This window comes from Babylonia areolata, chromosome 4 (genome assembly GCF_041734735.1).
Source record: "Babylonia areolata isolate BAREFJ2019XMU chromosome 4, ASM4173473v1, whole genome shotgun sequence".
Lineage (NCBI taxonomy): Eukaryota > Metazoa > Mollusca > Gastropoda > Neogastropoda > Buccinidae > Babylonia > Babylonia areolata.
The window spans coordinates 2,097,820-2,125,319 of record NC_134879.1 but is presented as its reverse complement, the minus strand read 5'-3'; the positions used below and the strand labels follow the sequence as shown (position 1 = coordinate 2,125,319).

The following is a 27,500-nucleotide window of genomic DNA, read 5'->3' as shown; positions in this document are numbered from 1 at the left end:
TTTCTTCTTTTTTTTCTTTCTTTTTTTTTCTTTTTCTTTTAACCCGAAGCTTTATAATAACAAATACAGAACACATTTTAACGATTAGATTTTTTTTAAGTGTATCACAAGTGAGTCTTGAAGGCCTTGCCTCTCTTGTTTGTTGTTGTTTTGTGTGTGTGTGTGTGTGTGTGTGTGTGTGTGTGTGTGTTTTCTCATCAATTCCCTAAGTCACTGTCATGATGGTTCGTGCGGAGGCAGTGATAACATTCAGTGTTCACTATTTTTTTCGGAATCTCCTTTATACTTTGTTTCGTTTCGTTTTTCTTTGCCTGTTTTTCTTTCCCGACTTCTTTCTGTTCAGATAAGATAAGAATGACTTTATTATCTCCAACTGGAGAAACTTGGTCAGGTGCATTATCACAACATAGACAAGTAAACAACGTGGGGACAATAACTGTAAAAGTCAACAACAGCTTTTACGAATATTACGAAGATACAAATGTAAAAAATATCACATACACCGTTTCATACATACATCCACACACTGCAGGTAATAACTAGTATTCTTAATGTAAAAACAGAAAGAATTAAGAAACATTATTTGAATATAATTATAAGCATAGCCTACTATACTGCACATTGATTATAATAGACAGATAAGAATAAAGATAAATTGCGGAAAACCGCAACCAGATAATCAGCACACACCCCCCCCCCCCCCCCCCCCCCACACACACACACACACACCCCACCCCCCACCCCCACCCCACACACGCGGATTACTTGATTAAACAAGAGTAATAAACATATGTTCTCAAATAAAAGCATTTCACATGTTCGCTTTTAAAACACTGCAATTAATTATTACATCGTAATTATTAACAGAAATATATTTAGAATATGGACGTCAGCATTAGACATATTAATGTTGTTGTTGTTGTTGTCGTTGTCATTGTAGTTTTCAACACATCTATAATGTAATACGAGGGTCATTCAATAAATAAGGTGAATTTTTCAGTATAAGGACTTCTAATACAGATAGAAGCTTACCTTTTTTTTAATTTTTCAACGTAGTCTCCCAGCACTGTCACACACTTTTCCCATCTGTGCACAAGCTTCCGTATTCCCTCAGCGTAAAAATCTTTGGACTGATGTCTCAGCCAGTCGCTCACAACACTTTTGATTTCATCGTCACTTTCAAACTTCGTGCCTCTCGTGAACGCTTTCAAGGGACCAAACAGGTGAAAGTCTGAAGGGGCAAGGTCTGGGCTGTAAGGGGGATGAGGGAGCAGTTCCCAGCCCAGCTCGTTGATGGTCTGCACCGTTCGGGCTGCTGTGTGAGGCCTTGCATCTTTGGCACCCACCGGCAGCTGACCATCGAGTAGCCAAGGTCATCATGGATAATTTTGTGCGCTGTCCCAACAGATAAGCTCAAAGTCCTTGCAATGTCATCCACTGTCACCCTTCTGTCAGACTGAATGAGGTCATTGACTGATTCGATCACCTCAGGAGACCTCACTTCTGTAGGCCTTCCAGGCCTCTCTTCATCCTCAACACTGCTCCGTCCTTCTTTAAACAATTTAGCCCACTTGTAGACATTTTTTCGGCTGAAACATGTGGCACCATATACAGTTGACATTCTCCTATGAATTTCAACTGGTTTGCACCCTTCAGCAACCAAAAACTTGATAACTGACCGCTGTTCAATCCTGGAGCATGCTTCTTGGTCGGCCATCTTTGTTAATCGCCAAAACTCTCAAAGTTTTTTTTAATCTGCAAAACAAATTAAATCCATATGAAAAAGAAGTAAAACAAAAAAGAAAAGAAAAAAAAGTAAGCTTCTATCTGTATTAGAAGTCCTTATACCGAAAAATTCACCTTATTTATTGAATGACCCTCGTACTTACTTTGATTATACTCACTAGTAATACATGGGTACACAAGATTTTCTGTTATGGCCGGAATCTCAACATCTTATGAAACATAAATGCATGCACGTGTGCGTGTGCGTGTGAGCGTGCGCGCGCGCGCGCGTGTGTGTGTGTGTGTGTGTGTGTGGAGAGAGAGAGAAACAAGAAAACTGACAGCACGAAGTACAAAGTTAAGCGTTGTATGTACCAACCGACCTGAGTAGTGAAATGATAGTGACAGGTCTCCAGAAAGAGGGGGGCTGGAGGCTGGAACAGGTAGTAGTGGTTGTCCAGACAAGTCTGATTGGCTCTGTTCACCAGCTGAAATCACAATTCACGGTAATGTGTGTAGCCTGTATCATTCGTTTAGTACGCCAACACACCTGAACCCAGCACAACACGTCTGATTGGCTCTGTTCACCAGCTGAAATCACAATTCACGGTAATGTGTGTAGCCTGTATCATTCATTTAGTGCAACACAACCCAGCACAACAAGTCTGATTGGCTCTGTTCACCAGCTGAAATCACAATTCACGGTAATGTGTGTAGCCTGTATCATTCATTTAGTACAACACAGCCCAGCACAACAAGTCTGAGTAGCTCTGTTCACCAGCTGAAATCACAATTCACGGTAACGTGTGTAGCCTACATCATTCATTTAATACACCAACACAACCCAGCACAACAAGTCTGATTGGCTGTGTTCACCAGCTGAAATCACAATTCACGGTAATGTGTGTAGCCTGTATCATTCATTTAGTACAACACAACCCAGCACAACACGTCTGTTCACCAGCTGAAATCACAATTCACGGTAATGTGTGTAGCCTGTATCATTCATTTAGTGCACGAACACATCCTAGCACAACAAGTCTGAGTGGCTGTGTTCACCAGCTGAAATCACAATTCACGGTAATGTGTGTAGCCTACATCATTCATTTAGTACAACACAACCCAGCACAACAATTTTGAGTAGATCTGTTCACCAGCTGAAATCACAATTCACGGTAATGTGTGTAGCCTGTATCATTCATTTAGTACAACACAACCCAGCACAAGTCTGATTGGCTCTGTTCACCAGCTGAAATCACAATTCACGGTAACGTGTGTAGCCTACATCATTCATTTAGTACAACACAGCCCAGCACAACACGTCTGTTCACCAGCTGAAATCACAATTCACGGTAATGTGTGTAGCCTGTATCATTCATTTAGTACAACACAACCCAGCACAACACGTCTGTTCACCAGCTGAAATCACAATTCACGGTAATGTGTGTAGCCTGTATCATTCATTTAGTACAACACAGCCCAGCACAACACGTCTGACTGGCTCTGTTCACCACCTGAAATCACAATTCACGGTAATGTGTGTAGCCTGCATCATTCATTTAGTACAACACAACCCAGCACAACACGTCTGTTCACCAGCTGAAATCACAATTCACGGTAATGTGTGTAGCCTGTATCATTCATTTAGTACAACACAACCCAGCACAACACGTCTGTTCACCAGCTGAAATCACAATTCACGGTAATGTGTGTAGCCTGTATCATTCATTTAGTACAACACAACCCAGCACAACAATTTTGAGTAGCTCTGTTCACCAGCTGAAATCACAATTCACGGTAATGTGTGTAGCCTACATCATTCATTTAGTACAACACAACCCAGCACAACAATTTTGAGTAGCTCTGTTCACCAGCTGAAATCACAATTCACGGTAATGTGTGTAGCCTACATCATTCATTTAGTACAACACAACCCAGCACAACAATTTTGAGTAGCTCTGTTCACCAGCTGAAATCACAATTCACAGTAATGTGTGTAGCCTACATCATTCATTTAGTACAACACAACCCAGCACAACACGTCTGTTCACCAGCTGAAATCACAATTCACGGTAATGTGTGTAGCCTGCATCATTCATTTAGTACAACACAGCCCAGCACAACACGTCTGTTCACCAGCTGAAATCACAATTCACGGTAATGTGTGTAGCCTGTATCATTCATTTAGTACAACACAGCCCAGCACAACACGTCTGACTGGCTCTGTTCACCACCTGAAATCACAATTCACGGTAACGTGTGTAGCCTGCATCATTCACTTAGTACAACACAACCCAGCACAACACGTCTGAATGGCTCTGTTCACCACCTGAAACCACAATTCACGGTAATGTGTGTAGCCTGTATTATTCATTTAGTACAACACAACCCAGCACAAAAGGTCTGAGTAGCTCTGTTCACCAGCTGAAATCACAATTCACGGTAATGTGTGTAGCCTGTATCATTCGTTTAGTACACCAACACAACTGAACCCAGCACAACACGTCTGATTGGCTCTGTTCACCAGCTGAAATCACAATTCACGGTAACGTGTGTAGCCTACATCATTCATTTAATACACCAACACAACCCAGCACAACAAGTCTGATTGGCTGTGTTCACCAGCTGAAATCACAATTCACGGTAATGTGTGTAGCCTGTATCATTCATTTAGTACAACACAACCCAGCACAACAATTTTGAGTAGCTCTGTTCACCAGCTGAAATCACAATTCACAGTAATGTGTGTAGCCTGCATCATTCATTTAGTACAACACAACCCAGCACAACAAGTCTGAGTGACTCTGTTCACCAGCTGAAATCACAATTCACGGTAATGTGTGTAGCCTGTATCATTCATTTAATACACCAACACAACCCAGCACAACACGTCTGAGTAGCTCTGTTCACCAGCTGAAATCACAATTCACGGTAATGTGTGTAGCCTGTATCATTCATTTAGTACAACACAACCCAGCACAACAAGTCTGAGTAGCTCTGTTCACCAGCTGAAATCACAATTCACGGTAACGTGTGTAGCCTACATCATTCATTTAATACACCAACACAACCCTGCACAACAAGTGGAGTCGGCTAAGTGGAGTGATGGCCTAGAGGTAACGCGTCCGCCTAGGAAGCGAGAGAGAATCTGAGCGCGCTGGTTCGAATCACGGCTCAGCCGCCGATATTTTCTCACCCTCCACTAGACCTTGAGTTGGTGGTCTAGACGCTAGTCATTCGGATGAGACGATAAACCGAGGTCCCGTGTGCAGCATGCACTTACCGTACGTAAAAGAACCCACGGCAACAAAAGGGTTTTTTTGTTCGCCTATAGTTGACTTCATCAAGTTTTTGTGCCTTATACATATTATTATTAGTAGTAGTAGTTCTTTTTTATGGGTTTTTTTTTTCAAGGCCTGACTAAGCGTGTTGGGCTACGCTGCTGGTCAGGCATCTGCTTGGCAGATGTGGTGTAGCGTATATGGATTTGTCCCAACGCAGTGACGCCTCCTTGAGCTACTGAAACTGAAACTGAAACTTGACAGGGGTTGGCCTTTCTACACGGCTGGCTGTCACACACGCGGGCCCCCTGAAGGTAAGACTCACCGAGCCCCAGGCCGTGACGCTCCTGTTGTAGACGGCCAGCTCGGGCCACACGTTGTCCAGGTACCACGTGAAGTTTTTACACTGCAGTCGTTCTCTCAGCGCGTAGCGCTCGGTCAGGTCTCCCGCGTCCAGATCCTGCACACACACACACACACACACACACACACACACACACACACACACACACACACATACAGAGAGAGAGAGAGAGAGCACATGTGCGTGATACAGTTTTCAAGGACAGAAGCTTCAGAAGCGTTCGGAATGATCCGTGTAATACGCAACACCACTATCTGCTACTGGATGAAAAGGAGTAAAAAAAAAAAACCCAAAAAACAAGTGGGGCGAGAGCGTAGGGGGATGCCCCAGAATGCTTCTCACACACACACACACGCACACACACACGCACACACACACACACACGCGCGCACGCACGCACACACACACGCACACACGCACGCACGCACGCACACACACACCCACACACACACACGGTTATGCGTTGCACTTGTGATCCAGCAGGCCAGTAATATTAGTGGAAAAGTCGGCTTGTGTGCAAGTAATTCCTTTAATTTTTTTTCTTCTTTTTTTCTTTTTATGCGTGATTAAGTAGTTGTTTTTTTTGTAAGTAAAATGTCATTGCATAAAGAATATCGAAACAGAATGGGGGGAAATGACCGAAAACTAATTTTGAACAATTCTTTTGATCCGTGCGTTACTTCTGACACAGTGTTGAGACCCCCTTTCCAGTGTCGAGACTCCCTTTCCAGTGTTGAGACCCCCTTTCCAGTGTTCAAACCCCCTTTCCAGTGTTGAGATCCCTTTCCAGTGTTCAACCCCCTTTCCAGTGTTGAGACCCCCTTTCCAGTGTTCAAACCCCCTTTCCAGTGTTCAGACCCCCTTTCCAGTGTTGAGATCCCTTTCCAGTGTTCAGACCCCCTTTCCAGTGTTCAGACCCCCTTCCAGTGTTCAGACCCCTTTCCAGTGTTCAGACCCCCTTTCCAGTGTCGAGACCCCCTTTCCAGTGTTCAGACCCCCTTTCCAGTGTCGAGACCCCCTTTCCAGTGTTCAGACCCCCTTTCCAGTGTCGAGACCCCCTTTCCAGTGTTCAGACCCCCTTTCCAGTGTTCAGACCCCCTTTCCAGTGTTCAAACCCCTTTCCAGTGTCGAGACCCCCTTTCCAGTGTTCAGACCCCCTTTCCAGTGTCGAGACCCCCTTTCCAGTGTTCATACCCCCTTTCCAGTGTTGAGATCCCTTTCCAGTGTTCAGACCCCCTTTCCAGTGTTCAAACCCCTTTCCAGTGTTCAGACCCCCTTTCCGGTGTTCAGACCCCCTTTCCAGTGTTGAGACCCCCTTTACAGTGTTGAGACCCCCCCCTCCAGTGTTGAGACCCCCTTTACAGTGTTGAGACCCCCCCCTCCAGTGTTGAGACCCCCTTTACAGTGTTGAGACCCCCCCCCCTCCAGTGTTCAGTGTTGCGACCCCCTTTCCGGTGTTGAGACCCCTTTCCAGTGTTCAAACCCCCTTTCCAGTGTTGAGACCCCCTTTCCAGTGTTGATACCCTTTTCCAGTGTTCAATCCCTTTCCAGTGTTGAGACCCCCTTTCCAGTGTTGAGACCCCCTTTCCAGTGTTCAATCAACCCCCTTTCCAGTGTTGAGATCCCCTTTCCAGTGTTCAGACCCACTTTCCAGTGTTCAACCCTCTTTCCAGTGTTGAGACCATCTTTCCAGTGTCCAACCTTCTTTCCAGTGTTGAGACTCCCTTTCCAGTGTTGAGACCCCCTTTCCAGTGTTGAGACCACCTTTCCAGTGTCCAACCTTCTTTCCAGTGTTGAGACTCCCTTTCCAGTGTTGAGACCCCCTTTCCAGTGTTGAGACTCCCTTTCCAGTGTTGAGACCCCCTTTCCAGTGTTGAGACCCCCTTTCCAGTGCTCAGACCCCTTTCCAGTGCTCAGACCCCCTTTCCAGTGTTCAGACCCCCTTTAAAGCGGCGGCATTTCGGTGTCCTTGGGGCACTTTGCTCACTCTACCACAGTGTGAATGAGTACCTGACTTCAGTCAGGGGAGGTCATTGAAACGGCGGAGGGAGAGAGCTGGGCCCCGCCTTACTATGCCGAGCCCTGGATACAGTGGACATGAAGTCCGTGCCCCAATAGCCGTAAAGGTCCATGAGAACTTTGTAACCTTTGAGAGTCTTGCATCATCAACGACGCTAACCATTTCGCCATGCAGCCAGCAGTTTTGTATGGAGCTTTTCAGAGGTCACCAGTTTCGTAAATGAGGAACCTCTGTCTACAGATACAGCTCAACGGTGTGTTCTTAATTAAGTGGAAACGTTGCTTCTTTCAAGGTTACATACACCTGCCTGCTAGGTGGCCTTTGGGAACCATCCCAACGCCGACTGTCCTAAAGCCCTCTTGGCCGAGAGAGTGGGGATGTAACTTGGGCAAGACACTCTTCACAAACCCAAATTCTAGCCCAGATGGCTGGGACGGCAGTTGCCTCCTGTGATGGTCATAGTCGTTCACCTCCCTGCACTGAGCAAAGACACGAACATCACCACCAGTACGGCTGACAGCCTGTTATCCACATGCTGTGACGTCACCGTTGAAAAGCCGACATGTGTAATTCATACTTAAGTTAAAAGGTTAACTCACTCAGTACGGCCAGTCCTCTCTTCTCCTCTACACAGACCCCTCGGATGTCCAGTGGGTGTCTGAATGACCCAACCTTTAGCTTCCGTCGTCAGAACTGTGGTATTCTTTGTCAACATTCACCTCTTCAGTATGAGAGTCTACCGCTCGCAATATTTTGATGATGGTAATTGGGGTGAAACGCTGTTAACGTCGTCTCTTTCGCCGTTCGTATGGAAAGAGTTAAAGGTCCTTTTTAAAAGCCTTTTACGGCCATCGGGGCGGTGACTTTATATTCATGGCTCGGCATAGCAAGGCAGAGGCTTAATCCTCTGCTTCCACCACTTTTATAACCTTCCCCGATTTGAAGTAAGGTACGACGGGCGGAATAGCCGAGTGGTTAAAGCGTTGGACTGTCAATCTGAGGGTCCCGGGTTCGAATCACGGTGACGGCGCCTGGTGGGTAAAGGGTGGAGATTTTTACGATCTCCCAGGTCAACATATGTGCAGACCTGCTAGTGCCTGAACCCCCTTCGTGTGTATATGCAAGCAGAAGATCAAATACGCACGTTAAAGATCCTGTAATCCATGTCAGCGTTCGGTGGGTTATGGAAACAAGAACATACCCAGCATGCACACCCCCGAAAACGGAGTATGGCTGCCTACATGGCGGGGTAAAAACGGTCATACACGTAAAAGCCCACTCGTGTGCATACGAGTGAACGCAGAAGAGAAGAAGAAGAAGTAAGGTACTCAGGTACCTTGATTTTCCTAATCCATGTCCATGACTGTCAGTCGTGTCTGACCATCAGAACAGCAGAGGAGGCAACTGCTGTCCACACTATCTGGTTAGAATTTTGATTATAGTGGAGAGTGTCTTGCCCAAGTTACATCCCCACTCTCTCGGCCAAGAGGGTTTCAGGACAGTCGGCGTTGGGATGATTCCCAAAGGCCAACTAGCCCCCATGGCTGCAGCACGAAGAGCCAGTGCAATTTTGCCTCCTAGTTTGAGAGTCCATAGACTTTCACAAAAGACCAAGCTATAAATGACTTCCCATTCCAATGGAGAAAACATTGATCACACAGCTGTCACTTTGCTGTTGGCCCAACTGTAAACTTAGGTCAGTCTATGATACAACCTCATCCAAATCCGACAGCCACAGTACGAGAAAATATTCCGCCTGTAAACTCGGCACAGACCGATAGTCCAACCTTCATCTCAGGGAAGTTGTCCAGGACGAACTCCTTGAACTTGTCCATCCACACCATGACAGCCCGCTTGTAGTTGAAGAGCTCCACCTGGTGACGTCCCTTCGGGAACGTGTAGGGCTGGGGCCGTGGTATGTGGCCCAGGTGAGAGCAGGGCACGTGCACCAGCCGGCCCCCACACATCCACACCTGGCGCAACAGGACGTACCCATGATCCACGAGAACTGTGCGATCAGCAACCATTTACCTGGAGATCTAGTCATCAGCCCCATCCACACGTAATGCGCAGCTTATGTTCAAACATGTGTGTTAGAGAGAGAGAGACAAGACAAGACAAGACAAAATCTTTATTATCGAGGGTAATAGATAAGCAAGTAACATGCTTTTTTTTTACATCCAGCCCTCTCCCTAAAGAGAGAATAAAGCTAAAAAAGCGAAAATGAGCACAAAATCAAAACACAATCAAAATTTACCATTATTTCACCATTCAAAGCCATTCCACAAAAGGAAGAAGAAGAGAAGAAAAGAAAGAAAAAAAAAATCATGACACACACACACACACACACACACACACACACAAACGCACAAAAATGCACCCACTCAAGAGAGAGAGTGAGAGGGAACCCACAAATTGTCGAAAGCAATGTTGGATTTCAGGTGACGTCAAGAGAGAGAGAGAGAGAGAGAGAGAGTGTGTGTGTGTGTGTGTGTGTGTGTGTGTGTGTGTGTGTGCACATGTTCTTATATTGATATGCACATGTGGTACTGTATTTGTGTTTGTGTATGATTTTCGATTTATGTTTGTACCTTTTTATGTACTACCACCCCAAACCCCACCCACCACCAACATTCCTTGCGACCCCGGTACACTTGGTAATAAAGACATATTCTATTCTATTATATTCTATTCTGTTAGTGTGCCTATTGTCTGACTAGGGCTCCATAGGCGGTTTACGAAAACGGATAAATAGACACACAAACACAACTTGAGCACACACACACACATGCTTCCACTGGAAAAAATGCGAAATCCTATTCTATCCACCAAACACCAATAATTAGATTAACAATCGCTTTGCCTAAATTACAATAGACCGCTGCAGAGTTCAGTGCTTTCATGACCGATAGAGGCGCAACACGTGCTCTGTGCTCTCGAAGCTGATTGGCTCTCCGAAATTTCGAATAACAAAGGCGATTGAGAAAGACAGACTGTGCGAAACAGAAAGCTTCTTTTCTCCTTTTTTTCCCCCCGACTTTTTGCTTCGTATTTTGTTCTTCTTTATTGTGCATATATTGCACAGAATTTGGTTGTAGCAATGGAGGCTGTCAATTGAAGAAATGGGGGGCAGCACGTGGTTACCTCTGTCGATCGCCTTTTGCCATTGCTTGCGATTTCGAGTAAAGTTAGATGCGCATGCTCAAGATCCAAGAGGGCTGCGGGACTCTCCAGCGGTCTACTGGACATGTACTGACGAGGAATGGCAAATAACGTGTGGGTATTTGTATTTGTATTTTGTATTTCTTTTTATCACAACAGATTTCTCTGTGTGAAATTCGGGCTGCTCTCCCCAGGGAGAGCGCGTCGCTATACTACAGCGCCACCCTTTCTTTTTTTTCTTTTTCTTTTTTAATTTTTCCTGCGTGTATTTTTATTTGTTTTTCCTATTGACGTGGATTTTTCTAAGAATTTTGCCAGGAACAACCCTTTTGTTGCCGTGGGTTCTTTTACGTGCGCTAAGTGCGTGCTGCACACGGGACCTCGGTTTATCGTCTCATCCGAATGACTAGCGTCCAGACCACCACTCAAGGTCTAGTGGAGGGGGAGAAAATACCGGCGGCTGAGCCGTGATTCGAACCAGCGCGCTCAGATTCTCTCGCTTCCTAGGCGGACGCGTTACCTCTAGGCCATCACTCCACTCCACTATTGATGATACTGCACAGAAGTCGCATGTCGAATCATATTCTGGAATGGGTGGACTGAGCAGAGGATTCTAGAAAACAAACAGCTCCAATTTCTAGTACAGTTTGATTCGCATGCACTAGATCCAAAATGGCCGAGGAACTTTCCACTGAAGTGAACACGTGGATTACATGAAGCGACTCGCCCTAGTTGATTCCATGGACTTTAAAAAAAAACTTATTTTTTTAACGATTCTACTTAGTGTCCGTAGGTTGGTATTGAAGCAAGTAGGTGCTAGTGTAGCAGCAAGTTAACCCTTTCACCGCCAGTCAATTTAGAGTACAAAATTCCCTTGTGGTATTAACACAGAAAGGACAGTGGCAGAGAATAGCTGGGGGATTCCCCCTAGCGATGTATAGAAAATACGGCCTATCCTACCACCGGACATTAAGAGGAGTAGGTTCATGGTTAACAGAACCAATGAATGGTCACCTTTCAGTGACATGGGTCCTCTACCACGCCTGTGCACAAATAATAATAATAATAATAATGGTATTTATATAGCGCTGGATCTTGTGCAGAGACAAATCAAAGCGCTTTCGCACCAGTCATTCACACGCATGCATAACTCTAATACTGCAGAAACTAAAGACAAGGAAGGGCAGGCAAGGGAGGCTATTTTGGGAAGAGGTGGGTTTTAAGGCCAGACTTGAAAGAGCTGAGTGTGGAGACTTGACGAAGCGAAAAAGGAAGTTCATTCCAATCGCAAGGTCCAGAAACAGAGAAAGAACGGCGGCCAATAGTCGAGTGTTTGAATCTGGGTATGCGTAAACAGAGTGGATCCGAAACCGATCGTAGTGAGCGAGATGGAGTGTAGAGGTGAAGGCAGCCGCAGAGATAGGAAGGGGCAGTTTTGTGAATGCATCTATAACACAGAGCTTGGCGGTGAAAGGGTTAAAGAAATGAAGAGAGACCAGGCTGGCTTGCTGCTGGGCTCACCCTCCATGCCATCTCCAGGTTTTCCCCGCCCCACACCTTCATGTCGGTGTCATAGCCTCCTAGCTCCCCAAAGTATTTCCGATCCATGGCGAAAGCTGCTCCCACCATCATTGTTCCTCTGTTAACACACACACACACACACACACACACACACCCCGTCACACACACACACACACACACACACACACACACACACACACCGTCACACACACACACACACACCGTCACACACACACACACACACACACACACACACACACACACACACACCGTCACACACACACACACACACACACACACACACACACACACAAACACCCTCGCATAACTCCCGCACACACAAGCGCGCTTAAACGCACAAAGGCACACACACGCACACACACATCAACACACACACACACACACACACACACACACACACACACACACACACACACACCCTCGCATAACTCCAGCACACACAAGCGCGCTTAAACGCACAAAGGCACACACACGCACACACACATCAACACACACACACACACACACACACACACACACACACAAGCACCCTCACAAACCCACGCACACACGAACGCACTTAAACACTGACTGACTGAAACCATATATTGTCAGATTAACTTTTGGTTGTACTGACATTTTCGCAACCATGTGAATAAATATCAACTGAGCAACACAAAGAAATTCTAATTTGAGAAGACAAAAAAAAAAACAAAAAAAAACACCAAAAAAAACCGATGATATGAATTTCAAAAGAACATATTGAACAAATCAATTTACCAAATTTCATTAATATCATTATCTCAAAAGATGTTTTAACGCACACACATACTCACATACTTGTATCCACCATCCACTCCCCACACACATCCATGCATACACACAGACGCCCATTCAAAATTCCCCACCTCATCCCCCTACCCCAAGTACACGCACAAAGGCACACACACACACACACACACACACACACACACACACACACACACGCACGCACGCACGCATACAAACACACACGCAAACACTCACACCCACACACATACACACTGACACTCACACACACTGTGTGTATTTGCAAATGTTTCTCTTTCTCTGTCTTTCTGTCTGTCTCTATCTTTCTCTTTCTCTATTTATCTTCATATTCCTCTGTGTCTCTCTAAGTCTACGTGGTATCTTTTTCTTTGGTCCCAACCTGTCTTTCTCTCTCTCCTCCCTTCTCCCTTCATTCAATCCATGTCTCTCTCATATCTTTTCCCTCTCCTATTGATCTTCAAAACTCTCTCTCTCTCTCTCTCTCACACACACACACACACACACACGCTCACACACACACACACACACACACACACACACACACACACACACACACACACACACACACACAAACTCACGGACGCGCACTTTCAGTTCTGGGACCAATCTGATCGTTCCTGAAGTAAGTCTCGAAGAAGATCAGCTGCCAGTTGAACCCGTAACGGATGACTTCGCTCTCACGGAACTTGTACTCCAGAGTCAGCCTGTCCACGTAGTCCAACACAGCCATCGGCACCGTCCGGCTGTCCTTCCGGATTTCTGTCAGCAGGGGCTGAAGCCTGAAACAGCTGTCTATGTGTACATGTGTAACGTGCTTACTAAAGAAAGATTTGTTAAACCAAACTTTTCTTTCTTTCTTTTGCGTTCGACAGCTACGCAGTCAGGGTCGAAGTCCGAGGGATGCCACAAAACTCGGACGTCCGGCGAAGATCGGCTACCGTCCCCCAGAGCTTGGTGTTGAGGTCAGCACCCCCAGGCCAGGACTGCTGCCGCGTCTTCTCATACAGGGGGCAGTCTTGGAGAATATGGGATGGGGTCTGGTCAGCCTGGCCGCAATCACATAGGGATGTGGCTGCCACTCCAATCCTCTTCAGGTGTGCTCGGAGGCCGCAGTGTCCTGTGCGAAAGCGGTAGATGGTAGTCTGGTGTCTCCTCTCCAGTGTCCTGATGGGATCCTGGTCTGCCTGGTAGCCTCCGTTCAGGGTGACCCAGCCTCTTCGGAATCTGCTGCGGAGGAGAGTTTTTGCTTCCTCATACGTGGCAGGAACAGTCGGCTGTGTGAGCTGGCTTCCTTCCTTAGCAAGGTGGTCTGCACGCTCGTTGCCTGGGAGGCCTACATGGGCAGGCACCCACTGGAGGGTCGTTGGGGCTGTTTGGGTAAGGGTTGCGAGGGAGGCCTTAAGGGACTGGATCAGTGGACCAAACAAGTTCGTCAGGTTCAGTTTCACTTTCTCAAGGAGGCGACACAGACTGCGTTCGGACAATTCCATTATAATACGCTGACACCACATCTGCAAGGCAGACGGATATTAATCACAACAGGCATGTTGGCAGATGGATATTAATCACAACAGGCATGTCGCAACAGAAACACAAGGCAGATGATATTAATCACAACAGGCATGTTGCAATAGAAACACAATGCAGATGGATATTAATCACAACAGGCATGTCGCAACAGAAACACAAGGCAGATGATATTAATCACAACAGGCATGTAGCAATAGAAACACAATGCAGATGGATATTAATCACAGCAGGCATGTTGCAATAGAAACACAAGGCAGATGGATATTAATCACAACAGGCATGTCCCAACAGAAACACAAGGCAGATGGATATTAATCACAACAGGCATGTTGCAATAGAAACACAAGGCAGATGATATTAATCACAACAGGCATGTTGCAACAGAAACACAAGGCAGATGATATTAATCACAACAGGCATGAAGCAATAGAAACACAAGGCAGATGATATTAATCACAACAGGCATGTTGCAACAGAAACACAAGGCAGATGATATTAATCACAACAGGCATGAAGCAATAGAAACACAAGGCAGATGATATTAATCACAACAGGCATGAAGCAATAGAAACACAAGGCAGATGATATTAATCACAACAGGCATGTTGCAATAGAAACACAAGGCAGATGATATTAATCACAACAGGCATGTTGCAACAGAAACACAAGGCAGATGATATTAATCACAACAGGCATGTTGCAATAGAAACACAAGGCAAATGATATTAATCACAACAGGCATGAAGCAATAGAAACACAAGGCAGATGATATTAATCACAACAGGCATGTTGCAACAGAAACACAAGGCAGATGATATTAATCACAACAGGCATGTAGCAATAGAAACACAAGGCAGATGATATTAATCACAACAGGCATGTTGCAACAGAAACACAAGGCAGATGATATTAATCACAACAGGCATGTTGCAATAGAAACACAAGGCAGATGATATTAATCACAACAGGCATGTTGCAACAGAAACACAAGGCAGATGATATTAATCACAACAGGCATGTTGCAATAGAAACACAAGGCAGATGATATTAATCACAACAGGCATGTTGCAATAGAAACACAATGCAGATGGATATTAATCACAGCAGGCATGTTGCAATAGAAACACAAGGCAGATGATATTAATCACAACAGGCATGTTGCAACAGAAACACAAGGCAGATGGATATTAATCACAACAGGCATGTTGGCAGATGGATATTAATCACAACATGCATGTTGGCAGATGGATATTAATCACAACAGGCATGTCGCAACAGAAACCACCCACTGGAGACGAACACGTATTGTTTGTACATCATGTGCCGGTACTGTGTAAGCCCACCCACCCAACACACACACACACACACACACACACACACACACACACACATCTACACGGCACTGACCAGTCAATGTTCACTTCCATGTGGCTGTCAAAAAAGACCACCACCTCTCCTTTGCTCTCCGCCCACCCTTTCATCCGGGTACGGATCAGACCCTCGCGTGCAGGCATGCGCAGTAGGCGCACGAGACCACGTGGGAAATGATCGTTGATGTACTGCTCCAGAGGCTCCTTCAGCTCCTCTGTCCAGAAAAAACAAAAAAACAAAAAAAAACCACCTGAATAGAATGAAGCAAAACAACAACAACAAGAGAGGCAAGGCCTTCAAGACTCACTTGTGATAAATTACGTCCCCTAGCATTAATTACAGAGTAATTTCCTTTTCTTTTTTTTTACTATCTGCACCAAAACGTTTGCAAAATAAAATAAAAAATTCCATGCTTAGCAAAAGAAGTTCCTGTTTGAACAAAAAGTGATAATAATGACTGCTCTTGTTGTTGGGTCAGAATAAGAGGTCAAAGTGCCAAGTTTTGAGAATACAAAAAATATAAATATAACAGTAAATGCAGTTTGCATATAATTAGGCTTCTTTTCTTAAAATTTTTTAGTGCCCATCCCAGAGGTGCAATATTGTTTTAAACAAGATGACTGGAAAGAACTGAATTTTTCCTATTTTTATGCCTAATTTGGTGTCAACTGACAAAGTATTTGCAGAGAAAATGTCAATGTTAAAGTTTACCACGGACACACAGACACACGGACACACACACACACACAACCGAACACTGGTTTACACAAGTGAGTCAAAAATGCCGTAGTCTACTACTGGAAAAATGAAAACCTTTCTTAATCAAAATGAAAGAACAATATGAGACTTGGAGTGTGATTTTATGCCTATATCCTTTGACTGTGATTTACTCCAAGTTACCTTTCAAAGGTTTCTATCGTGTTGTTGTTGTTGTTGCTGTTGTGATATCTGTACGCAATGGGTTGCCTTAGGCTGACATCAAACATTAATTTTCATGTCTTTCTATGTGTACAGTGTTGATTGACTGTGATTCTCATGTACAGTTTATGTGTTTTACATCACAAATGAATTTCTCTTGTTGAGATAATAAAGTATTCTGTATTCTGTAAAAGATTAAACAACAATAAAGAGTGCTAACTCTCTCCGTCAAGGTACACAGCTTCAAGTCAATGCTGCTTATGTATGCTTATGCTTTAACTCTCTCCATACGAACGGCGAAAGAGACGACGTTAACAGCGTTTCACCCCAATTACCATCATGAAAATATTGCAAGCGGAAGGCTCTTATACTAAAAAGGTGAATGTTGACAAAGAATACCACAATTCTGACGACGGAAGCTAAAGGTTGGGTCATTCAGACACCCACTGAACATCCGAGGGGTCTGTGTAGAGGAGGAGAGAGGACTGGCCGTACTGAGTGAGTTAAAATGCTTTCTTATTCGGTTCAGTATTCAGGTAAAAAGCCTGTGTGTCTCTGGCCACAGAGACAGTGGAAATATTCACTGTGTCTTGTTCTCAGCACGGAATGGCAGGGCTCAATCAGCCGACCCAACCGCCGTTTTCAATCTACCCCGGCGTAGTGGAGCGAGAGAAATCGGAGTATCGCCATTCTCAATGGCACTTCAGGGCCCGGACTGGTCTCACCAGGTGCAATAGCCGAGTGGTTAAAGCGCTGGACTTCCAATCTGAGGGTCCTGGGTTCGAATCTCGGTGACGGCACCTGGTGGGTAAAGGGTGGATATTTTTCCGATCTCCCAGGTCAACATATGTGCAGACCTGCTAGTGCCTGAACCCCCTTCGTGTGTATGCGCACGCAGAAGATCAAATACGCACGTTAAAGATCCTGTAATCCATGTCAGCGTTCGGTGGGTTATGGAAACAAGAATATACCCAGCAGGCACACCCCCAGAAAACGGAGTATGGCTGCCTACATGGTGGGGTAAATAATTTTTAAAAAACGGTCATACACGTAAAATGTTACATGTCTGTCTGAGTGTGTATGTGTGTGCGTCTGAAATCTGATTGAATGACACAGGAAACGAATGATGAGCGCCCAGTGGCAGCCGTCAGTCGGCTCTACCCAGGTAGGCAGCCTGTGGTGCAAATGTCCCCGTGTATGTAAAGCGCTTAGAGCTTGGTCTCTGACCGAGGATAGGCGCTATATAAGTATCTACATCAATCAATCAATCAATCAATCAACCAGTCACCTCCGGACCCACAGCCACCGATCTTCCGTCTGATTCTTGAAGCCATGGTCATCTTCCAATCCGAAGGACGAACATCACTCGGCCCCTCTGCTTACACATACCTGTGGTGTCCTCAAGTGAATAACTGTCAAGGTAGGCATCCTTCAGTCTCGGAAGACTATGGAGTTGCGCTCTAGGTGTTTATTCTGGTACAGCGTCGGGTGTGGCTGGCCAGTCCGACGCGGGAATGACAGTCCCTGTGGCAGAGGGCACAGATGAAGTCTGACGCTGGTCTGTCTGCCTGGGCTGCAGCCTTTCTTCTCATTCTCTTTTCCTCATGCTGCTGAGCGAGTGTCTCTTCGAACTTGGAAAGACCTTTCTGCACAGTCTGTCTCCCGGCTGACCGTTCGAGGGCTGTTGCTTCCCAGTTGTTCTGGTCGATGTTCAAGGCTTTTAGGTCCCTCTTGCACACGTCTTTGAATCGCAGCTGTGGTCTGCCTGTAGGGACGTTTTCCCTGAACAAGTTCTCCGTGGAGGAGGTCTTTAGGGATCCGTCCGTCGTCCATGCGCACGACATGGCCGAGCCAGCGCATACGTCTCTGTTTCAGCAGCGTGTACATGCTGGTGCATGTCAAGACCCCAGCACTAAATAACGTGACCTTTCTTTAATCAAGAGCGAAAGACATTCCTTTTAATTGACACTAATCATGACGAATGCCTCACCACCCATTCCACCATTAGTTTCTGTTGTTGTTTTTTTCTTTCTTAATCAACACCACCTCCGTCCCTTTCCTACCCCAGCCTTCAACCAGTGCGTGTGTGTGTGTGTGTGTGTGTGTGTGTGTGTGTGTGTGTGTGTGTGTGTGTGTGTGTGTCGATGTGTCGTGTGTGCGTGTCAGTTTGTGTATGCGTGCGTGTATGTTTGCGAGTGTCTGCGCGCATGTGTGTGTTTGTTGTTGGTGGTGGTGGGTTTTGTTGTTTTTTTTTGGGGGGGGGGTGTTTTTCTTTTTGTTTGTTTGTTTTGTTTTGTTTTGTGTGTGCGCGTGTGTGTGTGTAAGCAAATAAAACACACACACACACCACCCATCCCTCCACCCACCCACCCACACACCCACACCCTCACACACACCCCCACCCCACCCCCACCCCCACCCCCTCCCACACACACACACACACAGACCCATGGAGCTACAGTCATCCACAAGCAGGATCTCCTGCAGCAAGGAGCGGGGCGTCCTGTTGACGATGGAGTACACGGTCCTCAGCAGCACCGACGGCCACTCGTTGTAGAAAGGAACGATGATGGTCGCCGTGGGCAGGTGGGCGACATCTTCGGCATCATAGGTCACATTCTGGCACCTGGCAGACAGGGAGGCACAGACACACAGACAGACGCACACGCACGCACGCATGCACACACATACACACACACACATATACATATACATACAGTATACATATACACATGTACACGCACACAGTTAAGCATGCACGTATCAACACACACACACACACACACACACACACACACACACACACACACACACGTTATATACTGCTGTACACAGACTCACATTGAGACCGAATGGCGTTTATCGTTACTTATAGTAATAATAACAATGGACATTTGTTGAGCGCTTTATAATAAACATTAAAAACACACACACACATACACACACACGCGCGCGCAATAACTCACAAAAGAAAGAAGAAGAAAAATAATGATTTAGCGTACAATGATATAAAACAGATTCAGAGACTACGCGTATTACATTACGTAATTACACACACACACACACACACACACACACACACACACACACACACACACACACACACACACACACACACACAGATTATCAGATGCACCCAATATCATTCATAATTCACACACAACGAAAGAGAGACAGAGAGTTTGCATGGCTTACAACATAAAAGGTATGGAAGGTGTGTGGATAGGCGTTTTCAAAAAGATGTGTTTTCAGACCAGTTTTAAAAGATTGAAATGAGGAAGAGTGGCGAAGATCGTGAGGTAAACTGTTCCATACAGATGGAGCTGAATGACAAAAGGAAGAATCACCGAAGGACTGGGTTTTAACACGGGGAGCGAGTAGCCGCCGTGAATCGGAAGATGATCTGAGTTGTCGTTGGGGGGGGGGTGTAGGTTTCAGTCAATTCTCTCAGATACTGAGGAGCAGCATCCAAAATGGAGCTGAAGGTGAGATTTGCAACTTTATATTGAATGCGGGCAGCAACTGGTAACCAGTGAATGCAGAATGGTAGAAGATGAGTGATATTGTCAGTCTTTTTGGTTCTAAAGATTCATCTTGCTGCTGCGTTTTGAACTTTCTGGAGTTTGTGTATTAAGTATTGAGGACAACCAATGAAGAGTGAGTTATAATAAAGTATGGACAAGACAAGAGAGCACACCAGAGTTTGTGTTGCTTGAGTAGTAAGGAGATGTTGGATGGAACTGATCTTTCGAATTTGAAAGTATGCAGCCTTGCAGAGATTGTTTACGTGTTTCTTCATTGTGAAGTTTGAATCAAACGTCACACCCAGATTTTTTACTGAAGATACATAGTCTACATCTGAATCTCCAATTTTGAGAGAGGAAGGCAAAGAGTTGTTTATAGACAGTCTTCTTGAGCCTTCTTGATGATATAATAATAGCTTCAGTTTTACTATCATTTAGTTGTAGATGTTGTTTTTTTTAAATCATCCATGCCTTAACGTCAGCAGTACACTGTTGAAGTGCCCCAATGGAAGAGTCAAGATGGGAAAAAGTCCTTTCTTTGTAGAATTGGTTATCGTCAGCAAAGGCATGGTGATTTACAGAATGGTTTTTGACAACATCGAAAAGTGGTTGAGTATAGAGAATAAACAGAACAGGTCCTAGCACAAATCCTTGCGGAACGCCATATAAAACTGATGATGGGAAATATTAACGGCCATTTACCGTGACTGTTTCTGTTCTGTTTCTAAGGTAGGATTGGAACCATGACATTGCGGAGCCACAGGTGCCAAAGGAGTATCTAAGTCTGTTTAACAATGGTATCAAAAGCAGCAGAAAGATCAAGCAATGTAAGAGTACATATTTTACTATCGTCAAGGGATGTTAAAATACCATCCATGACATTTACTAGTGCAGTGCTGTGATGAGGCCCGTATACCGACTGGAAAGGGCTGAGTAAGTTGTGAGTCAAATTGTCACAAAGCTGCAAAAGAACGAGACGCTCAAACAACTCATATCCAGCATCTTTTTTTCTTCTTCTTCTTCTTCTTTTCAGTTCCCATCTGACGGAGTAACGTGTCAGATTCAAACTCAAGGACCCACAGATGTGTCAGTCAGGAGTGTTCCCTTTCCATTGAGAACAGTCAGTCAGGAGTGTTCCCTTTCCATTGAGAACAGTCAGTCACCTTCATGCAGACGGCGCCAGCTGGGACTGTCAAAACACCATTGGGATGGAAACATCTGTCGTGAATCATGAAGACGCGAAAAAAAAAATAATGTAATAAAATAACTAATAAATAAATAAACAATAAAATAATAGATCAGTTTCAGTTTCAGTAGCTCAAGGAGGCGTCACTGCGTTCGGACAAATCCATATACGCTACACCACATCTGCCAAGCAGATACCTGACCAGCAGCGTAACCCAACGCGCTTAGTCAGGCCTTGAGAAGAAAAAAAAAAGAAAAAAGAGGTGAATAAATAATAGATAAATACATTTAAAAAAACAAAAACAACTACTACCACTACTAATAATATGTATAAGGCGCAAAAACTTGATTAAGTCAACAATAAGCGTACATAGATTAAATGTTTTACATTTATTTGCTTATTTATCATCATTGTTGCCTTATTCATTTATTTAGTTAGTTATTATTATTATTATTATTATTATTATTATTATTATTATTACTTTTTTATATTATAATTATTATCTATTTATTTATTTATTTAAAATAATAGAATAAATGAATAACACACATCAACCCACCAGCTTTTGCACATTAATTATCAACCGCATGAAAAAAAGAAGAAGAGGAAAACAAACAAACAAACAAACAAAACCACTATATTAGTGGACAACGAGCGCTGAGAGTTTTTATTTACTTATTCATTCATTTATTTCTTTATTTATTTTTCTACTTGTTTATTTCTTTTTATTATTTGTTTGTTTGTTGAAGTGGCAGCTGTCACTACTGTACCCCAACACCCTTAGTTGTGGCGTGGTATCAGCAGCTACCACGTACAGCACTTTTCTCGTCGGTAGCTTTTTATGCGGAAGTGGCCAATGTAAAAGGTTATCCACTTGCTCCCTTGTTTAGTGTAATGTATATTGCTGAAGGAAGGGGTGAGGGGGGTGGACTCTTTTATGACCGGTAAAAAAAACAAAAAAACATAGTCTTCAGAGACAGTGTGGGTTGTTACAGATTTTCCTGTGAGATTTATTCCCCGTGCTGACGGGCGCAATAGCCGAGTGGTTAAAGCGTTGGACTGTCAATCTGAGGGTCCCGGGTTCGAATCACGGTGACGGCGCCTGGTGGGTAAAGGGTGGAGATTTTTTACGATCTCCCAGGTCAACATATGTGCAGACCTGCTAGTGCCTGAACCCCCTTCGTGTGTATATGCAAGCAGAAGATGAAATACGCACGTTAAAGATCCTGTAATCCATGTCAGCGTTCGGTGGGTTATGGAAACAAGAACATACCCAGCATGCACACCCCCGAAAACGGAGTATGGCTGCCTACATGGCGGGGTAAAAACGGTCATACACGTAAAAGCCCACTCGCGTGCATACGAGTGAACGCAGAAGAAGAAGAAATTCCCCGTGCTACTGCCTTCAACGGATCTCCAGGACACAAGTCTGGAACGGTCCTCGTTCCGCTAATACCGTGTCCTTCCTTCACACCCGCTCCATCTCCTCACTTCCAACGTACCCTTTCCCACTTTCCCATTGTCCCTCTCGCCCCAACCTACCTGATTAAACAGGAGTAATAAAAATATATTCTCAAATAAGAGCATTTCACATATTCGCTTTTAAAACATTGCAATTAATTATTACATCGTAATTATTAACAGATGTGAGTGAGGAGCTGTTCCTGAGTGAAAAATGCAGTGAATGAAACACGACCTTCACCTTATCCTTATGTGGGGTGGGGTGGGGGGCGGGGGGGGGGCTTAGGGGGTACACGGGAGGGGTAGTACCTCTAGATGGGGGGCTTGTCACGCTCTTCCGGGAGTGGTTCGTCCTCTGTTGGTCCCCACCGGCACCCAGCTCTCACCTATGGGTCCTAGAAGCTGCTAGCTTGCGGCAGCGCCCAACCCCCGGGCAACGGCTTTGACAGGTTGGCTAAACTAGGTGAGGGTAGCCGACGGGTCTCAAACCCTCGGTGAGTTAGGGCTTGTCTACCCAAGCATGTGAAGACTGGATCCGGCGGACTCTGCGGAAGAAACCTTCATGGTTCAACGGAGAGGAAGGCGGTTGCAGCAGAGCACTGTGGAGTGCTGAGGGCAGGATGAGGCACATAGGACATCCTGGTCATCCACTGCATCTGTTTCCATCTCCAGTCGTCTTGACCTCGTCTTGCCACTGGATACAGACGGGTGGAGACAAAATCACGTAGAAACATAGTACTGTGTTTTCATATAAGTGCTGCCGCCATGTTCAGTTTGTACAAAATTTGTATTTGTATTTGCATTTCTTTTTATCACATCAGATTTCTCTGTGTGAAATTCGGGCTGCTCTCCCCAGGGAGAGCGCGTCGCTACACTACAGCGCCACCCATTTTTTTGTATTTTTTCCTGCGTGTAGTTTTATTTGTTTTTCCTATCGAAGTGGATTTTTCTACAGCATTTTGCCAGGAACAACCCTTTTGTTGCCGTGGGTTCTTTTACGTGCGCTAAATGCATGCTGCACACGGGACCTCGGTTAATCGTCTCATCCGAATGACTAGAGTCCAGACCACCACTCAAGGTCTAGTGGAGGGGGAGAAAATATCGGCGGCTGAACCGTGATTCGAACCAGCGTACTCAGATTCTCTCGCTTCCAAGGCGGACGCGTTACCTCTAGTCCATCACTCCACATTGTAATAATAAGTCATATGTTGATGGCTCCAGTGGCACAATCTGTTTTAAGTGATAGAAATGAAACATGCAAAACTTGGTGAACATGAGCTTTAAGACTGCAAGACTGCACAGAAATGGACGGAAAGACGTGTGTAGCTGTTGTCCAGATTGGTGACGGTGATGGTCGGTGTTGGTCGTGTTAGACGTTGTGTTATGTTGCCCCCGTGGGGGAGACCATCTCGACAAAGTATTCTGAGAAAATGTCTTTGTTTTATTTAAGTCTCCAACATCTGCAGGCTATTATTAACTACCCTTGGAACTGGATGTTCCAGAAACTGGAGCGCAAACACTAAACTACACAGTATCAACAGGGAGAAAGAGGGAAGTGCAGAATGAATGAACGAATGAATTTTTATAAGTACAGTAAGGTTGTTTTTCTTTTTCATCCAACTCTCTCTTCTATGAATATGCAGTCGTCCTTTGATTGACAGAATGGAAAAGACAACAAGAAAAGAAAGATAAAAAGAAAGAAAGAAACGCCGTGATTGTGAATGATTGCGGCCATGTGGTCAAACTCCTTGTTCCTGGTTCTTCGCCTGCATGCAATGCCCACCATTTGTCAACGCTTAATGGGAATAGAAAACAACAACAGCAACAACACCGTCACCACCACAAGCAACAACAGCAACAACAAGGACTTTTGATAATATTAATCACCACCACCACCACCACCCCAAGCAACAACAGCAACAACAAGGACTTTTGATAATATTAATCACCACCACCACCACCACCCCAAGCAACAACAGCAACAACAAGGCCTATTGATAATATTAATCGCCACCACCACAAGCAACAACAAGGACTTTTGATAATATTAATCACCACCACCACCACCACCACAAGCAAAAACAGCAACAACTAGGACTTTTGATAATATTAATCACCACCACCACAAGCAACAACCGCAACAACAAGGACTTCTGATAACATTAATCACCACCACCACCACCACCATCATCATCATCATCACCACCACCACCACCACCACCAACCCCCACCGGAAGAATACGATAAACCGATGCACTTAGCGTACGTAAAAGAATTCACGGAAAAACAAAGGTCCCTGGGGGTGGAAAAAAACAGAAAAAGAAAAGAAAAGAAAAGACTGTATCGAAAGAAATCTACTTTGATAGTAAAACAAATACAGTTGCAGACAAAAAATACTTGAAGAGCAGGCCTGTGGGTGGCGCTGACTGTGGCGACTCGCTCTCCTCAGGAAGAGCAGCCCAAAAAAATTCATACAGTGAAATATGAAGAAGAAAAAAAAAAAGGAAAGAAAAAAAAAAACAGCAAAATTTCCACAGCCAATCCACTCACTCACCCGTCCAGCCTAGAGTCGGGCACAACTCGGTTGAGCGGTATGACGTCAGAGGCCATGACGTTGAGGTTGAACTCTGTCAGCAGCTGCTCAGCCGCCCGCTTCTCCTTGCCGACGAACGTGACCCCTCTGCCCATCTCTCCTGACAGAAGCGGGTCGTTGCCGCCGTAAGTGTCAATCAGGGGGTTCCCAGTCTTTACCCAGGGGTTCGCGCGGAACTCCTCGGCGTTGATCGTCACTGGCAGGCCAGCGGAGAGCTCTCGTAAAGCCTTGGGCATCAGGTCTAACTGAGCTCTGAACTTGGAGGACACGTTTCTGTACAAACGATTGCGCAGGTGGTCCTCCGAGAGTCTTCCATCACCACCACCACCACCACGCTCGGGCAGTTTCTGCCACAAGGAGGTGGTGGAGGTAGTTGTTGTTGGTGTTGTAGTGTGGAGGAAGAGAAGGAGGTTGACGACGATGACGATGGCCGTCAACGCCAGCAAGATACAGCGAGCGGCCAGACGCATCGTTTGCTTGTAAACTTGTGTATGTGGGAGTCGGTGCCGTCTGCAACAGGTGTGCAACCATTAATACACACAATAATAATAATAATAATAATAATAATAATAATAATAAAATGCATTTTAAGGCGCTTATTCCCATGGAGAGCTCCAAGCACCATTACAATTTCTTAAGAAGGCAAGAATATTTACACACTTATCCACAAAACTATGCTCATCCACACACAAGTATATATATCTACACTTATCAACAAAAAAGCATGCACCTATATATATATACATGAAACGTTAAAAGATTTCAGCACTTAAAACCTATGGTGTAGGTCACACCTGGTGTTAACTTATTCAGTCAGATGGAGTTTGTAAAGGTGGGTCTTTAGCCCAGACTTAAAGGCTGACAATGTGGGAGCCTTTCTAAGTGTCTGGGAGAGTGCGTTATAAGTTGAAGGACCAACAAATGAAAAAGAACGTCTGCCATATCTCTCTAGATGGAATCGGGGAATGGCAAGGTGACCGGCATTTGAAGACCGCAATGATCTGGACGGCACATACAGGGTCAAGAGATCAGAAATGTATGCAAGAGACTGACCATGAAGGGAACGGTAACAGGGTGTTGCTAATTTCTACTCCACACGTGCACGCACTGGCAGCCAGTGGAGTTGCCTGAGAAGTGGTTTGGCATGGTCAAATTTACGCTTGCGGAGAACGATGCGTGCCGCATGATTCTGGGCTTTCTGAAGCCTCTCAAGCAAACAGTCAGGGAGACCAGCAAACAGTGAGTTACAGTAGTCCATTCTGGACAACACAAAGGCAGACATGAGTTTCTTTGCAGCCTCTACAGACAGAAAAAGACGAATATGACCAATGCGGTGCAGTTCCAAATAAATGGATTTGCACAGCTTGTTTATGTGGGTTTCTATGGTGAGAGAACGGTCAATATGCACGCCTAGATTGCAGACAGTTTGAGAAAACTCAATTCGGGTGCCATTGAGAGAAAATGGAGTACAGTTTGAGACCATTTTGAGGTTGTGACCAGTTCCAACTGGCATGACTTCAGTCTTTTCATCATTCATCTTAAGCTTATTTACAGCCATCCACTTCTTCACTGATTCTATCGTCTCCTGTGCCGTTTCAAGGACTTGTGAGAACTGAGCAGGAGGGGCAGATTGTTGCAACTGTGTGTCACCTGCGAACATGTGATAATGGACACCAAACTGTCTGATGACCTCACTCAGTGACTGTACATACATATAAACAAAACAGGCCCAAGAACGGAGCCCTGGGGCACGCCATAGTTAAGCGTGGCTGCCTTTGAGCTATTAGGGGAATTCGAAAACTCACAGCTTTTCATTGAAAGAAAAGACTGAATGGTGAATATGCAGCACGCGGTCACCTTACTCGAAAGCACGCGTTTTTTACTGCCAATTTATTTCACATGACAGGCTTGATAATGATAAATTATCATCAATACGGTTATAGATCTTGCACTTGCAGATTGTGTGTGTGTGTGTGTGTGTGTGTGTGTGTGTGTGTGTGTGTGTGTGTGTGTGTGTGTGTGTGAAAATGTATG

At 45.0% G+C, this 27,500-nt stretch overlaps 1 protein-coding gene across 1 annotated transcript in view; it reads right to left on the bottom strand.

Annotated features, from left to right (window-relative positions):
• LOC143281522 (polypeptide N-acetylgalactosaminyltransferase 13-like) overlaps positions 1 to 27,500 on the bottom strand; it is a 36,844-nt gene that overhangs the window by 4,441 nt on the left and 4,903 nt on the right. The window contains exons 2-9 of the mRNA XM_076586735.1: positions 25,428 to 25,976; positions 19,150 to 19,328; positions 15,821 to 15,998; positions 13,462 to 13,662; positions 12,074 to 12,191; positions 9,178 to 9,363; positions 5,332 to 5,466; positions 2,109 to 2,213 (exon numbers count right to left, since the gene is read on the bottom strand). Of these exons, the coding sequence (XP_076442850.1) occupies positions 2,109 to 2,213; positions 5,332 to 5,466; positions 9,178 to 9,363; positions 12,074 to 12,191; positions 13,462 to 13,662; positions 15,821 to 15,998; positions 19,150 to 19,328; positions 25,428 to 25,936 (1,611 nt within the window). The 5' untranslated portion in view covers positions 25,937 to 25,976. The remainder of the gene's footprint in view (positions 1 to 2,108; positions 2,214 to 5,331; positions 5,467 to 9,177; positions 9,364 to 12,073; positions 12,192 to 13,461; positions 13,663 to 15,820; positions 15,999 to 19,149; positions 19,329 to 25,427; positions 25,977 to 27,500) is intronic.